This window comes from Brachyistius frenatus, unplaced genomic scaffold, assembly GCF_029030835.1.
Source record: "Brachyistius frenatus isolate BFR_SWC_R1_liver_20210118 unplaced genomic scaffold, ASM2903083v1 Contig_51, whole genome shotgun sequence".
NCBI lineage: Eukaryota > Metazoa > Chordata > Actinopteri > Embiotocidae > Brachyistius > Brachyistius frenatus.
In genome coordinates this window covers 102,927-118,920 of record NW_027210650.1, presented here as the reverse complement: position 1 = coordinate 118,920, position 15,994 = coordinate 102,927, and the positions used below count along the sequence as shown (strand labels likewise).

The 15,994-nt window shown below is 44.3% G+C and overlaps 1 protein-coding gene across 8 annotated transcripts in view; it reads left to right on the top strand.

The window, feature by feature from the left end:
- The first annotated feature begins 1,656 nt into the window (after positions 1–1,656).
- srcin1b (SRC kinase signaling inhibitor 1b) overlaps positions 1,657–15,994 on the top strand; it is an 81,924-nt gene continuing 67,586 nt past the window's right edge. For 7 of the 8 annotated variants that reach the window (XM_069704460.1, XM_069704459.1, XM_069704467.1 and 4 more), the window contains exon 1: positions 1,657–2,031. In XM_069704460.1, the coding sequence (XP_069560561.1) occupies positions 2,010–2,031 (22 nt within the window). In that variant the 5' untranslated portion in view covers positions 1,657–2,009. Of the gene's footprint in view, positions 2,070–15,994 lie in introns of all 8 variants that reach the window. The other variant, XM_069704463.1, reaches the window with a different exon arrangement.

Here is a 15,994-nt window from a genome sequence, read left to right as displayed (position 1 = left end):
ACCTGCGGTGTTTTATTACCCAGAATCCTCCTGTTTCCTGCTCGGCTCTCTGTCCACGTTACTGACGGACGGTTGAACTACTGAGCTTAAAGATTTTCATTCAGGCCGGACAGACAGACAGACAGACAGACAGACAGACAGACCGACCGACCGACCGACAGACAGACAGACAGACAGACAGACAGACAGACAGACAGACCGCTGTACTTTTTCTATTACCCACCTGTGTGTGTGTGTGTGTGTGTGTGTGTGTGTGTGTGTGTGTGTGTGTGTGTGTGTGTGTGTGTGTGTGTGTGTGTGTGTGTGTGTGTGTGTTTTTGTTATGCAAAGTGTATAACTCAAGGGCGAAGAAGAAGAAGAAGAAGAACAGACGCTTGCGAGGAGGATGCGAGCGTCCGGTGAGTGCCATCTTTAATTGATGGCCATGTTTTATTCACCAGAGTCAGTTCAGGCCACCGAGCAGCGAACGGGCTTCAGAGCCGTCCGGCCGCTCTGCACAGCTTCGTTTGGTTTTCATTTGTTTTACGAAGATATTCTGTCGACGTCAGACTTAACTTTTCTATCTTCTCTGTGAAAAAGTCTTTTTTTTTTTTTTTTTTTTTTTTTCATTTTAACAACTTCACATGTTTAAATTGTCGTCTCTCCGTCTGTTTGTTTTGATTATTTATCTGACCGGGACATTTTTTTGTTCGCTCGCTCTCTGAGATGCTGTTTTGTGGCCGGACATTTCCTCCCTGGAGATCCTATTATCAGGTGTCATAGTGTGCATGACATACAGCCCCCTGTGACCCTGAGGGCCCCACACACACACACACACACACACACACACACACACACACACACACACACACACACACACACACACACACACACACACACACACACACACACACTGTCTCATTAATTCATGGCCTTCAACTCTGGATTGAATTACAACCGGGTCGTGGCCAGAATCTACTTTGCCAATATCCTTTTGTTGCGGGTAGACACACACACACACACACACACACACACACACACACACACACACACACACACACACACACACACACACACACACACACACACACACACACACACACACACACACACACTTGGAGATGAGCTGTGTCTGCAGTGTTTCATCACACATGCACACACAGCGCTGTCCATGATCTGCTATCAGCGTGTGCGACGCCACACTCGGCTCCCTGATATTCATAATTCATCACCACCATTAAGTTTGTGTGTGAAAAACATCTGCATTCCCGGCTCTACATATATATATAAAAATAAATATATATATTTCCGTCCTTCGATCAGTCGCTTCCTGCCCTCAGACACGAGTGTTAAGCCCTCACGGTGTTATTGAATTACTGAAGCACACACGCTGCAGCATGTATGTTCCCACAGACATGTGAGCACATGATTCAAATCCGGTGCGTGTAATGACGAGATCAAAGGCGGTGTGGGAGCGGGACGCAGCCCCTTTAAGAGGAGCTGAGCGGGGGGTGGGGTGGGGAGAGGGGGGAGAGGTGGGGGGGGGGTTGGGGCTGTGCATCCATAAAAGATGAGTTTATTCAGTGGCCGTGCTAATACACGGTTAGAGCGCCTCTGCACTCCGGCGTGCTCTCATACCGTCACACACACACACACACACACACACACACACCGGAGCATCCCCTGTCCACACACACACACACACCGGAGCATCCCCCATCACACACACACACACACACACACACACACACACACACACACACACACACACACACACACACACACACACACAGTTCGGCCGGAAAACCCCGAGACATGGACGCTCCGAGAAGCAACGGATAACAAAAAAAACAACTGGAAAAGCAAGAAGAAAACAACAACAACAACAACAACAGCAGCAGCAGCAGAAGAAGAAGAAGAAAAGAAGAAGAGTGAATGGGGAAGACAGACGAGGCGAGAGGAGTACGGACGTTAGGAGGGAAAGTGTCGGCGCGGTAGAGGAGCAGGAAACAGGTGCATCGAGGAGGAGAATGGGCAATTCCTCCTTCCCAGGCATGTCCTCTCTCTCTCCGTCCATTCTGTAGTTGCAGGTATTTTTCTAACTTGAGTGCCTTTTTTTGACGCGATGGGGGTGCTGAGAAACTACCGCTGTTTACCTCCCCCTTCCCCTCCCCCTCCCCCCTTCCTCCCCCTCTCATCCCTCCTGCTCTTCTTCACTGTGTTGCTGTCTTTTGTGTTTTCTCACAAATCTTCTTCTTTGCCTGCTTGAAAATATCATTGTGACTTCCTGTCTGAGTTACAGTGCAGCACTTTTTTTTTTTTTTTTTTTTTTCCCAGTGCCGGAGCATCTTTGTTTCTGTGTTGTTTTTTTTTTATATTTCAGTGCAAAGCTTTGTAAATGAACTGTATAACGAGTTTTGAAGTGCTTGCGGTCCATTTGAAATGCGTCCCGAGCTCAGATCCCGACGGGGTCCGAGTTGTGTGTCTCTGCCGGTGTCGGTTGCGTCTGGCAGCGGCGCTTGTTTACTGCCCGGGGAGACGGTTGATGTTCTGGCTCTCGCCGGCTGGCATCTGGGGCAGCGTGAAAGAGGACTATTGATGGGTTTCCAGAGTGCTGCTGCAGTTGGTCGGAGAGGACGAGAGACTGCAGACACAGTGCTGCTGGTTTGCGGGATGTTAATGCTGTGGTTTTCTAAATGTGCAGGCAGTGTTATCGACAGGCAGCTGGAAGGACCAAAAACAAAAGGTGCTTAGTAAACACATTCAAGTCAGTTGTATCCTGGGAGCGGTGGTGGTGGTGGTGGTGGGGGGGGGACCAAAAGCCTTGAGAGCTAAATGCCTGACGAGGTCTCAGCTATAAGGCCAATAATTAAACTTTTACTGTCCTCGTAGATTTTATGGTTAGATTCCCTGGAAGCCAGCCGGCCATCCGGAGCCGTGACACATCTGTAAATTCTGCGAGGTGCATATAAAGCAGCGTTTTTCTGCCTTGTTTTACTGTGGAGGCGAAGAAATTTGCATTTAACACAGTGTTTGCATCACCTACTGCACAGTGATCCTGAGAGAAACCCTTCATCAGTTGACCTATTTACGAGGGATCGGTCCTGATTTTCCAATATTCAAAGTCGTTAAATTATTTATAAAAAAATTGTCTTTCCTTTCTTACCCTATTTTTACCGGCGCCTGGTTGTAATGCGTTACTCCCGTCAGAAGGTGGCGCTAATTCACCTAAAAGCTGTTAGCCAGCCGAAGAACACGTTGCTATCAGACTGGCAGGTAGGACAGTGTCACGATTTTTTTGTTCGGACCAAATTCGGAAATAATTGGCTTTGCGTTTGGTGTGAACACACTAATACACCGAGATGTCACAACGCGAACAGAAGAAATGTGAAAACACGACTACAACCGTCAGAAAGTTCAGTTTTGAACTCCACGTTAAAAATCAAATAATAGTCGAAGGGTTCGGAGCTACTTTTAAATAATATTTTAGTTTGAAATGCCCATCCTACTACTAGTCAAGATTTTTTAATAATCATTATGATATAAATAAGTAAAAACGTATTTACCTTGTTTTTACTGGCGACTGGTAGTAGTACCAGAAGGTGGCAGTAACGCACCTAAAAGCTGTTTTGTAGCCGCCATGAAACAACACAAGGAAGTGAAGAAGAACACGTTGCTAGTGAGTGTTGAATAGTGTTTTTCTTTGAAATGCCAATTCTGCCATTTACATCGTGACTAAAGACGGCTAACGTAGCCGCTATCATTTACGTTACTTTCTGACTGAAAATAGACTGTTTTTGTTGACGTAAAAAGAAAATGATGCAGATACGTTGCGCTTATGGTACAAAAACAAATTTCAGAGCATCTTAAGTGGTCAAAGACAAACTTATTATTATTTTTCTTTGTAAACAAATCCCGCAAAAACCAGCAATGAATGTACCCGACTCGCCAAACAGAAACTGGAGATTGTTTACAACGGTGTCGTCTGTTTCTAAAGTTGTTGTTTTTTCCCATAATGAAGAAGCCTGTCGCCGTGTTACGGTGCGGCTCAGCGACGTGTTTCTAATCCAACCAACAATACAGCCGAACAGAACAATCACAGACTATACACATTTGTAGGACTCATCCTTTGTTGGTTTAGGTCGACAAAAAGAAAAATATACATAATCAACAAGCATGTAAATGAGTTTTTCGACTCGTCTAGAAAACCTTTTGTTTGTTATTGCCAAGACGAAAGAGAACAATTATCATGAAGAATATTCAAAACAACACTTCACACTGTTTATAAAGATATTTTCAGACTCCTCGAAGACCAAATGATGAAAGACTTTTAACCCGTTTTCCGAGTTGCACCCGCTGTGGCATACAGTGACGAACATACACAATATTTTCCTTCTGCTGTTTGTTCATTTCTGGCAACCGTCTTCATCACAGCTTGAGAAATGAGTCGTAAATTATTTTCAATGTGCGTCAGATGGAAGATTTTCCCGTCCAGGTGGTTCGGAGGTTGTTTGGCGACGGTGCCGAGTGCCGTTAAAATGACCTTCAGTGTTTTTCCGAGATGACCGGGATGATCTCTGGGAGAGAAGACACTTATCTCTGATTTGAATTTAATGATAATGCATGAGAGGCACAAGCTGCCGGCGCTGCTGCTGACTGCAGGCTGGCAGAGTGCAAAATGGAGGTCTTTGCTATCTTTAATCGGTATTGATTTACACGATACCCTCCTCTCTTCTTCTCTTCGCTTTCACTCTGCGCAAATCTGTGCCGGAGACAGAAACGACTCCAGTCTCTCGAGGCACGTTGGAAGTTTTTAGTTTTTTTTCAAACACTATCTTAAAACTCAGCGGTTTCGATACGATGCCTGTCACATACGGCGTGCTCTTCACTCGGAAATCGCTGAGAGGATTAAATCAGAAGTGAGCAGGTTTTGAAACAGCGACTAGAGAGTCGCCCTTGAACATCTCAAACTTATCTCTTTGTGCTGCGTGACTTGTGTGAGTCATGTCACCTCGGCGACACGGCAGAGCCTCCCCTATCCTCCCCTCTCCTCCCTTGGCTCCCCAGGAGGGTTGGAGAGGGGCGGGTGGAGGTGGTGGAGGTGGTGCTGCTGCTGCTGCTGCAGATCAAGCGTGCTGGAATCAGAAGTGACTGGGGAGCAAAAGAGAAGGAGAGGAGACGGGATGGAGGAATGTGTCAGAGAGCTGAGGAGCAGCAGTCAAACAGCAGTTTTCCCACGTCAGCCTGATCAAACTTGTTGACATCTGGAAGGAGAAGGGAGACAGACAGAGAAAGGGAGGAGGAGGAGGAGATGAAGGGCAGAGAGGGGGGGTGGAGCTGCAGAGCCGAGGGGGCCGACATCACAGGGCTGATTGATGCGGTTGCCACGGAGCCACCAGGTGAAGGTGAGCCGACTGTAATATTGACTCGGTGGATGTCTGTTTCTCCCGAGAGCCGCCGTGCACGCCGACATTCAGAGACTCGGCTGCTGTTTCCTCCTTCATGTTTCCTCCTTTAACTTATTTTATAAGTCAAAAACAACATTTTCCAGAAATTTGGTCTGAAGCGAAGAGACTGCAGCTTTTTTTTTGGACGCCAAAGGCTTTATCATTTAGAGAGGATGTCTGGAAATGATTTTCATAATTTAAAAAGTTAAATCTCTATGAAGGTACTTAAAGAGTTTCCACCTCATCTTTATTGTGGGATTGACTTTTTCTTTAACTGCAGCTATGTATTACCGTCATTATCGATTATTTATGTATTTATTTTTACTTCTTTACAATTAATGAATCATCAATAAACTGTCTGGAAATAATGACAGATATTCCTTTAAATTTTTTGTAGATTAACGCAAAACTTGTGAGGTCTAGTTTTATTGAAACATTACAATTAATACACAGTTAATAGTTCTGTACAAATTCTCTCATTTGGCTTGCTTGATAATAAAAGCCCAAAAAATGGACTCTTCTATGACATTTAGTTCTTCAAAACTTTATTATTTAGGTAAAAAAAAAAGACAAACAATTACCTGGTCATCAAAATAATTGGTGATTAATTTTCTGTCAAGGTACTTCTCAATGAATCGACTAATCCCTGCAGCTCTACATTTACATAATAGACACAATATCACATAAAAATGAAGCATCCCACATATAATTTCTATGACTGTCGTGGGCTCCAGTAATCATTGTGTCTCTGGGATTTTATTTCCACAGTAATTTGTAATTACAGTTTCCTACTTCTTCAGTTGGAAAATCTTCTTTTAAACTGTTTCAAAATGAAACAAATCAATACTTTGCCATTTTACACAAACAGGAAATGACCCAGTAAGTGCGCTTTTTGGACCGTAATTACACCGAGACTTTTAGACTGACTCTGCATCTATATTCTCCTTCAACACTGCGTTGTCCAATAACAACAACAAACTCCACAATCAAGTGTCTTTTAGTTTGTTTCCTGACTTTTTCAAAGACCTACTCGATGCGTCGTCGGGACTCTGCTTGTGTCTCGCCCCGTTTTTATGAGCAATAGATTCTCCTGTTTGAAGGGAGTTCCTGTGACGGTTGTTTTTTGAGTGGTGTGCAGACTGAGAGCAAAACCTGTGGAGCTGGCAGGGACTCGGTTTCCTCTTCAAGGACACAGTCGAGCTGCAGTAACTCTGCTCGTAGAACAAGAGAGGAAGCGACAACCTGCATGAGGAAGTATTCCAAACATCGTCTCTTGATCAACATCAGCGCCTGAGGTCCACATGTTTTTGTGACATTTGTGATGTCACGGCGAACCTGAAACTGGAGCAGAGAAACGTCTGATTTTGGGGTCAAACTCTGTAAATGGTCAACAGAGACCCTTGAAGCGCTTCAGAAAGTCTCCGGCGATGAAGCGACAAGCCGGGCGACACCGTCCAAGACCGAAGAAGGCGCGTCAGGTCAGGAGACACCAGCTGGGTTTTCTTTGTGTCACCGTTAAATTCGTCCCCCAGAGTTAGATTGTCAATACCGAGTTCCACTGGGACCTTTTGAGGCGTCTGAGGGGAAAACATTCGCTGCGAACCACCTGAACTGTGGCGCCATGGCAACAGGGTTCTTTAAAAACAGCCACGATTCTGTTGCGGAAATCACTGCATGGGCTCAGGAACACTCAACTACCCCTACTCACCAGATTTGGGCTCTCTACGACTTCTTTCTGTTCCCTACAAATTTGATCCAAAATCGGATGTTTCTCTGCTTCAGTTTCAGGTCCGTGGAAGAAATCACAAATGTTCACGTACCAGCGGTCACAACAACGTGAGGAGCTCAGTGATGATGTTGATTAAGCGACGTAACGTGGAATACGTACTCATGAAAGCTACAGCGCTGCCCTGCTCTCTTTGCATGCATCAGGAACCGTCTCTGAACTTGTCAGTTATACAGACGTAGTCATATTTCGAGTCGGACACTTTGGAGCTTCCACCTGAAGTTGAGAGCTGTGGGATGAAGACGTGCACAAACGGAGGAAGACAGGATCTTTATCCAGCAGACGTCTACAACTTGACCATCTTGGTCTGCTCTTTCACATGCAGCAATGAAACATTTATGACACATCAAAGCAGAACGTTATTAACAATAAATCTCAGTTCATTTGGGCCTCCCGGCTCCGTACAGCTGACCCAGGATAATCTTGGCAGACTGCAATTTATTCATTGAAGCCTGTAGAACTGACTACAGCTTAGAAAAGCTTTTGCAAACCTCGTCTGCGAGGTTTACCCTGTTTGAGTGGGATGTCATGACCAGGAGAGGAATCACACTTGTACTACACTGTGTTCAGAATAAAGGATGCACTCGTGTTTTTGTGCGAGCTGCATCTGGTTTAAAAACGGATGTTGAATCCCACCTCACTATTTCTCGGCCACTCTCAGTGCATCTTTCCAGGCACTTTAAAATGTGTACCTGTGTGACCTGGTTTGGTCTCAGAGTGCATCTGACTTTTATCCCTTGCGAGCTCTTCTCTGCCCGCCGACGGGTACGACGACATACTTTACTAATGTCTTGTTTTTCCTATTAAGAGCCGTCACGTTGTACCTTAAACTTGACACAGAGATGTGAGAGGATAGGCCTACGTAGGAATGATCCTTACTACTATGTAATATTGAAAAAAATCTCTTGGTGTTTGGTTCGATACCTAGGCACAGTTCAGGCGGTTCGGAGCGAATGTTTCCCCCTCAGACGTCTCAGAAGGTCCCAGCGGAACTCGGTGTTGACAGTCTGACTGTGGGGGACGAATTCAACGGTGCACAACCGCGCCAATGCAAGAAAACCTGTATTGGAAAATGTGTATTGTAATTTTCAAAAATAGATTTTATAAAATTGGTATTGGAGAAAGTATCGTTGATCGTGATCACCAGCCCTTTGGGAGGATTTAATAAAGTAGAATAGAGGGTAATTTTTTACGGGACAATGTTTGTTATTGAATGCTAATGACCGTTTTTACAGCATCCCCAATGGAGCTCTGTTCCACAAGATTTCTTTTCCTTTTTAAAAAGCAGCTGTCAAATCCTTCTGTGTACAAAGACAAACGATACGGGATAGGCCTGCAGATGAAAAGGGCACATTTTGAAAAAACAAACAAAACAACAAACAATCTGACACTGAAAAATAGGAGAATCCGATTAAAAAGTCTGCCTTTTATGTTTCCTGTGGGAGTCGGTGTCATCAGCGCTGTTGTCTTCCGCCTCCAGAAAGCTGCGTGCTTGGAAGAAAAATGGTCAGAAATAAAACAGGAAGAAGAGACGCCGCTTCGCTTTTTCTGTTATAAATCAGCTTAATTGCAAAACACGGCGTCACATTTTTCTGAGCTGCAGACGTTCCCGTGTTTTTTCTTTTCTTCTCCGATTGACGGTTTCTGGACACAAAGTGCTGATAATGACCTCGAGGTCTGATAACGTGGGCGGAGACGTGTTCTCATCCTTTGCGTTTAGTGATTGGATTGGACAATAAACAATGCAATCTATCACCGTTTCTGCAATTGATTATTTATTATCTTTCAAGGTTTAACTTTTTTTTTTTTTTTAAATAATCAGCTGACGCATCGACACACACGGGTTGGTTATAATTGTCCAGTGGCTTCATTGTGGATCCCTGCAGGGACATTACTGTTCACAGCAGAGGAGCTGCAGCGCTCGTGGTCCTCCATGTTTCAGTGTGTGGATGAGTGTGTGCTGCACCATGTTGGAGGAGGACTTCTACTCCTTTGGTGCTTTACATTTTTTCTGAGTTATTGTGCAGAAAGGCTCAGCAAACAAGAGAACGAGAAAAAGAGGTGAATTCTGACATCACGGGCCAAAGTAAATACTCGCGATGTCATTCTGTAGACCGAGGATTAGATTTGAATCCAGGAGCTCACACTGGCAAACAGCTCGAGCCATGCAGCTGCATCTCATTGTGGTACTTAATGTTTAAGCCCCTCAGTATCTCAGACTATTCTTTTGTAGGATTTTGGGGGAACTAAAGCCTTATTTCTTTTATGGATTTAATAGTAGTACGATATGAGAGAGGAAAACCACAGTGGAAATAGGTCTTGGACCTTTGTTATGTTATTCACAGCATTTTCCAGACAAACCAAAAGAAAACCAGACAAATGAACAGCAACTGCAACGGCACATGTTAAAATGCAGCTGTGATTTATTCTTGAGTTATTTCTGCTTATTTGGGATCTCTTTCCGCCCTCAATGGGGGAGCTGTGTTTAAAAAAGAAATTCAGGGCACTGCGCTGGTCGCTGAGCGCTGGAAGTCCAGTTCTAAGTCACACTTCTGTGAGTCTGAAGGCTTATTAGATGGCAAAGCACTGCACAGCGGTGGATAATATTATGTGGAGGGATTTCTGCTGGCCGGGAGAGTCACAGTGCAATTATTTTAGGTTTTCGGTAGAAATACAGAATTCATATTACAAAATAAGCTGTAAGGAATAAAGGTGTGAAAATCTTTCAAATTCTAAGATGCAGCAGAACGTGAACTCGGAGGATTCGGCATCGACGCAGTGACAGAACATAATCACACAAAGTTACAGCTCCACGTTTCCACAGACATGGACTGACACGGAGGATTAAGATGTGTCCTGGTAGATAAAATCACCGTTTTAACGGACAAATCTCACATTAGAACACTTTATTTCACTCAGTTCAAGCTTGATTTTTGGACACATACTGGCCTGCTGGAGGAACAGAGTGGAGACGAGAGCTTCTCGGTGTCCACCAATAGTCTGCATCTACGGCGTTTTACAGAACATCTGTAAATTATAGCGTCTACCAAAAGACTGCATGTTGCGTGTTAATTCAACATCTTTAAGTTGTGTAGGATCTGAGTGACTACATACGAGACGTTTAGGGAGCGTCTGTAAATGATATTGTCTTCCACTAGTGTGCATTTGAAGCCTTTAGGAGGCCGTCATAGAGTGGAGCATCTGCTAGTCTGCATGTGAGGCGTTTAGGGGCCATGGTGGGTTGTAATCGCATCGTGAGGCCTTATGAATACTCCCACCTCTACTGAGGAAGCATTGCTTCCATGCATTTGACTGAGCCGTACAGTCGCATTGGGCTGCATCTTCTGCAGGACAGCTGGGTGTTGCGTGGACGCAGTGTTTCCCTCTCAATCAGCCAGACGGGCTTCGTACCATCTCGTACTTTCCAGAGCTCCCGCCGGGTCACAGTAGAAACCGCCACTGCTTTCATTTGCCGATTAGCGCTGACTGTGACTCGCAAATTGACTTTGACATGAAAAATTGGTGAAATGCCTCTTTAACTCCCACCGGGGACCTTGTTTCGTTTCACCAACCGACAGACCATGTCTTTTTTTCTCACAGCAGAGATTTGGGCTTAAATAGCTCAGGTGTAACTAATAACATTAAAGGACGGCTGCTGTTCCTGCGCTGAGAGTAATGGAGCCGTCGTTAATGTTATTAACTCCACCTGTGCTCTTGCTGCTTTACAAGGTCAAAATGTCCGTCGTGTGAAAAAGAGTCTATTAACATTTACCTTCTCGCAAGATATCGGTGATTATTTCATTAAAGCTCGCAGAAAACGTGCGCATCTCTCGTGTCGCTCGAGACAAGAATCCACCGTTGGATTTAAAAGGTTCCTTTGAAGCAGGTCCACAGTCCCATCGGTTGTGTATATTTGCTGAAGTTTGAAACACCCCCCTCCCCCCGACCCCCACCCACTACACCCACGCTCATTGGACAGAGCAGCCGGGCGGCTTGTCGAGGTCTCGCATCTCCCTCGGAGGACGAGGGTGAATCTGAGAGCAGTCTTTTTTTTTTTCATCTTTCCATCACTTTCCTTTAACCTTGTTCAGTCTTTTTTCAGAGAAAATCTCTGGGTGACTGTTTCTGTCGAGCTACATAAAAGCGTGTAGAAGGCACGCCTTAAAAAAAAAAGCCCTTTGTTGCAGCTTTAAGATGCTTTTGAGAATTCATGGGGATTTTTGCTGTGTGTGTGTGTGTGTGTGTGTGTGTGTGTGTGTGTGTGTGTGTGTGTGTGTGTGTGAGAAAATGTGTGATGAGGAGGTTACCTGAAGGTCTCTTCCCCCCCGACGCTGTCGCACACTCTGGCACTTCGAGTACAGTATGAAATTCAGACGCTTAATATGACAACGGTCCCTGAAAGACTCAGATATTCATCTCCAGTTTTTTATATTTGTCTTTTCTCAACAGCTGTAACGTTTTGTCCGCGATAAGCTTGTTTCAGTGACATCTCTGGTAGAGAGCAGCATATCAGATGGCATTACTGTCACACATCAGGGCACTGCTCCCAACACACACACACACACACACACACACACACACACACACACACACACACACACACACACACACACACACACACACACACACACACACACACACACACACACACACACACACACACACACACACACACAGTCTCAGGTAGAGAAAAGGTCTGAGTCAAAGAAGATCCCTGTCCGTGTGTTTGTTGTTGGCAGCAGGTTTATCTGTGTACGATTGGTTTGGGCTGCAGTCACAGCAGCACAAGTTGTTTCGTACGTTCACTATGAATCGTTGGTGCCGGATGTGTTTTGCAGAGCAGCTTCGACACCACGACGGACATCAGGTCTCATTTGCTTCAATTACAGGATTGTATAGCAGCGATACGGAGTCCAGTTCGTAACTTAAATCGCATACTAGTAGATTTAAGACGTGACATTGAGTCGAGATGTGTGACCCAGAAACGATACAGTTACTGGAGCTCTCGGTATATTTTTCTTTTTTCAGACTACATGTAAAGAGAACAGATGTTGGGGAGAATAAGATAACGTTAAAGATGAATTTAAACAGGCCTTTAACGGTTATTACATAATCCCTGATTGTGATCATTTGAGCTGACCTAGTTGTAATACATTACTCCTGTCAGAAGGTGGCAGTAATGCACCCAAAAGCTTGTCTGCCAGCCGCCATTAAACAACACGAGTAGAAGAAGAAGCCTCCGAAGTGTACGAAATGTACAAAAAGTTCTGAGTGGAACTCCTTCAAAATAAAAGAAGACGAGGTGCAGGTAGAGCTAGCAGATCATCAGTCTAACACGGCTACGCACAATCAGTAGAGTGAAGCACCGAGCAGACGAAGCATCCACTGACCAATAATCAATGACCAGATGAAGTGAGTTTGATGTTGGACGTGCAGGGCAAAGTGAAACTAAAAACACAAAACTAAAAAAAACGTCTCATTTCAGCAGTTTTAGAAGTTGCATGGTGTTTGTTGGGTCCAAGTTTACGGCGCAAGCGAGTCTCCGTTTCTCTCGATTTGTGTTGATTGATAGTCGAATCGTTCATGGCGCTTATTGAATAGTATTTTTGCTTGAAATGTCCACAATTGAAACGAAACTCCTCGTTGTTTTCTCTGCTTTGACTCTTTTTTAATGACATCATCTCATCTCACCCTTTTTCTTCTGCTTTGGTTTGAAGGAGTAAAGAGACCTGAGACTCAGATTGTTGATTATTTGAATAATCTCTCATGTTCACCTGCCGATTATGAGATTTTATCTGACTTCCGTTCCTTAAAACAAACCGTGAAACTCCCCGTTAGATCTTATTTCATGTCTTTTTCGTGCAATTAATTCGCTAGTAAATATATCTTTTTTTGAACTGTGGATTTAGTCATGAGTACTATCACACAAAACGCAAATATTATGAGGTGAAAAAGTGACGTTTTATTGTTTAGAAGGAGGTTGATTGATGAGTTTCCCCCCCGAGGAGAATATTCACTAAGATGCTGCACTTGAAGCTCACCTGCCGACGGAGCACACGGCTTCGTCCCTATTGGTCGGCTCACCTGCGTCATCATCAGGTGCTCCTCCTCTTTCAGACTACCTGTGTTGGTGCAGCTCCTATCAGGGCCGACGGATGGTCGCTACGATACGTCACGTTAAAAGCAGCCGTGAAATATATCTTCATGTCTTAACACTTTAATATCAACTTTGATGATTTTACAAAACATTATTTTTTGGTCTTTATGACTTATTTTTTTATGCTTTTATCTTCTTTATCTTCTTTTTGTCTTCGTCTTCTTCATCCTTCGTCATCTTCTTACTCCTTGTTGTTTTTCCCCATCTTCTTCTTCATCGTCTCCTTCTTCGTGTTATTATTTGTCGTTTTCATCGTCGTCTTTTTCTTCTTAATCTTTGTCGTCTTCATCTTACTTTTCATGGTGGTTTTTCTTCCTCTTCCTCTTCTCGCTGTAGTTTCCCACCACGGCTGCCGGTTGCCTGATAGACTGAGATGATGGAGCATCATGGTTGTGTTGGTGTTTTCTGTTCTCTCTTTTTGAGTGAAAAGAGTCGGTTCCAGTCGGGTCTGTCGGTGTCGCATGCGGCTGCACCCGGAGGCCCCGTTTAATCGAGTGTTTGGACTCTGAGGAAGCCTGAAGAACAGCTTTGGCAGATGCACTTCAGCTGTGGAGCAAATTGGCCGCCATGTTGTAACGCTGTGTTCAAGTTCTATTAATACATCCGTGTCGTGGACGGAGACCTTTTGAATTCTAGTATTTTGGTGCGATCGTGTTTCTGCCGTAGAAAAACGATCAGAGCTCAATTTTTACTTTCTGTATGAAACCGGTCTCGTCCAGACGCCCCCCCCCCCTTCCCCCGGTACTGTAAGGCTGATTATTTCAGACCAGTGAGCTTGACTGTTTGTTGAATCTCGTGTTGTTGTTGTTTTTTTTTTATGTTAACTTTGAGACGCCATATAATCAGCAAACACGTTGGTTTTGGGTTTTTTTGGTCGCACTTTTTCTCTCTTTCCTCTTGTTTTTCTGCACCGTGTCTCCCACAGAAACCAGTTACACACACACACACACACACACACACACACACACACACACACACACACACACACACACACACACACACACACACACACACACACACACACACACACACACACACACACACACACATCCAGAGACTGCAGGATCTCATCCGTGCTCCTCTTGCTTTCCTCAGCAGCCTTGGAGAATGATTTCATTGGGATGACAAGTATTGCCTCTCCCTCCATATTTCTGCCACCCGGGCCTCCTCCTCCTGCATCCAGAGGCAGTCTGCAATCACACAGGCTCTATTTTATTTATTTATTTATTTGCTTTATTTGCCGCTCTCCTTCCTTTTATCCCCCGTCCACCCTATCTGATTTTAGCTGTGCTGAAAGTTGCATTTTCTCCCTGTCACAACATCACCAGCGCCTCCTTTCCTCCTCCCTTCTCCTTTCCTCCTTCCTCCTCCTTTCCTCCTCCCCCCTTCTCTCCATCCTTCTTCTTCCCTCTCTCTGTGCACTAAGCAGAAAACAGGGTCCAGGCGTTGTTGCGGGCTATTATGTGTTTCAGCTATCTATCTTGATAATTGACCAGCGATGAGTAAACGTGACGGTGATCTGTGTTACACTTGAACATTCTGCCAATTTGACACGCTCATAATCCACTAGAAGTTCTTTTTTTTTTAATTTTTTTTTTTTTTTTCCCGCCTGCAGCCATCACGGGGTGGTTTCACATGTTGGGGAGCGTCACCAGCATCATGTGAACACTGTAGGCTGTGTGTGTGTGTGTGTGTGTGTGTGTGTGTGTGTGTGTGTGTGTGTGTGTGTGTGTGTGTGTGTGTGTGTGTGTGTGTGTGTGTGTGTGTGTGGGAGAGCAAACACTCGGGCTAAATTAGGAATCGGGAGCGTTTGAGTGGGCATTGGAGCAAGAGGAAATTGGTGTAAACATGCACACAGATCCCACGCTGCAGCAGCGTGGAGATCTGTAGCTGTCACAGTGTGGAAGTGTCGGTCCAGCTGCAGGAGATAAACACATCTTAACATCACAACCAATTTGTTCTGTAATGTCGCTGATTGTTCCGGTTAATCGCAGCGAGAGTGAATGACAGGAATTGCCGTCGTATTGTACATTCGCAGCAGCAGAAGTGGAGATGATGTCTTAATGCGCGACCGGCTCATCTCGGTAACCAATCCGACCCGGGACGTCTTTCTGCGAATACCTGAGGAAGGTTTATTGGAAATGTTCGCTTCTGAAACTTCTATGAATTAAGTTTGATTGTTTGGTTGACATCTGAGTGAAAATCTGATGATTTACGTCATAAATAGAAGCAATTATTGAAATGATAATGATTTGTGTTTACGGCATGCCAAAGAATTTGAAACGTGAATATTCATTCCATCTGGATTGGAAATTAACTTCAAAGCTTTGGTCAAACAAAATAAGCAATTTCAAGATGTCACGTTGGGTCCTGTGAAATTTAGTTGGATTGTCATGATCATGAAATCTTTATTGAAAAACAATAATAAACAAATTTATATCTCACTTTTCATGCCTTTTGGTGCAGTTCTCAAAAGTGCTTGTGAGATGATTGACGGGTCAATAATAAGACATACAGTTGTAGACCCGAAAAATAAAATAGATTTAAGAACAATTTAAAGACAAAATTAAAAGGAAAGAAAGCACAATTAAAAAAACATTTCAAGACCAATGCATTAAAGACGAT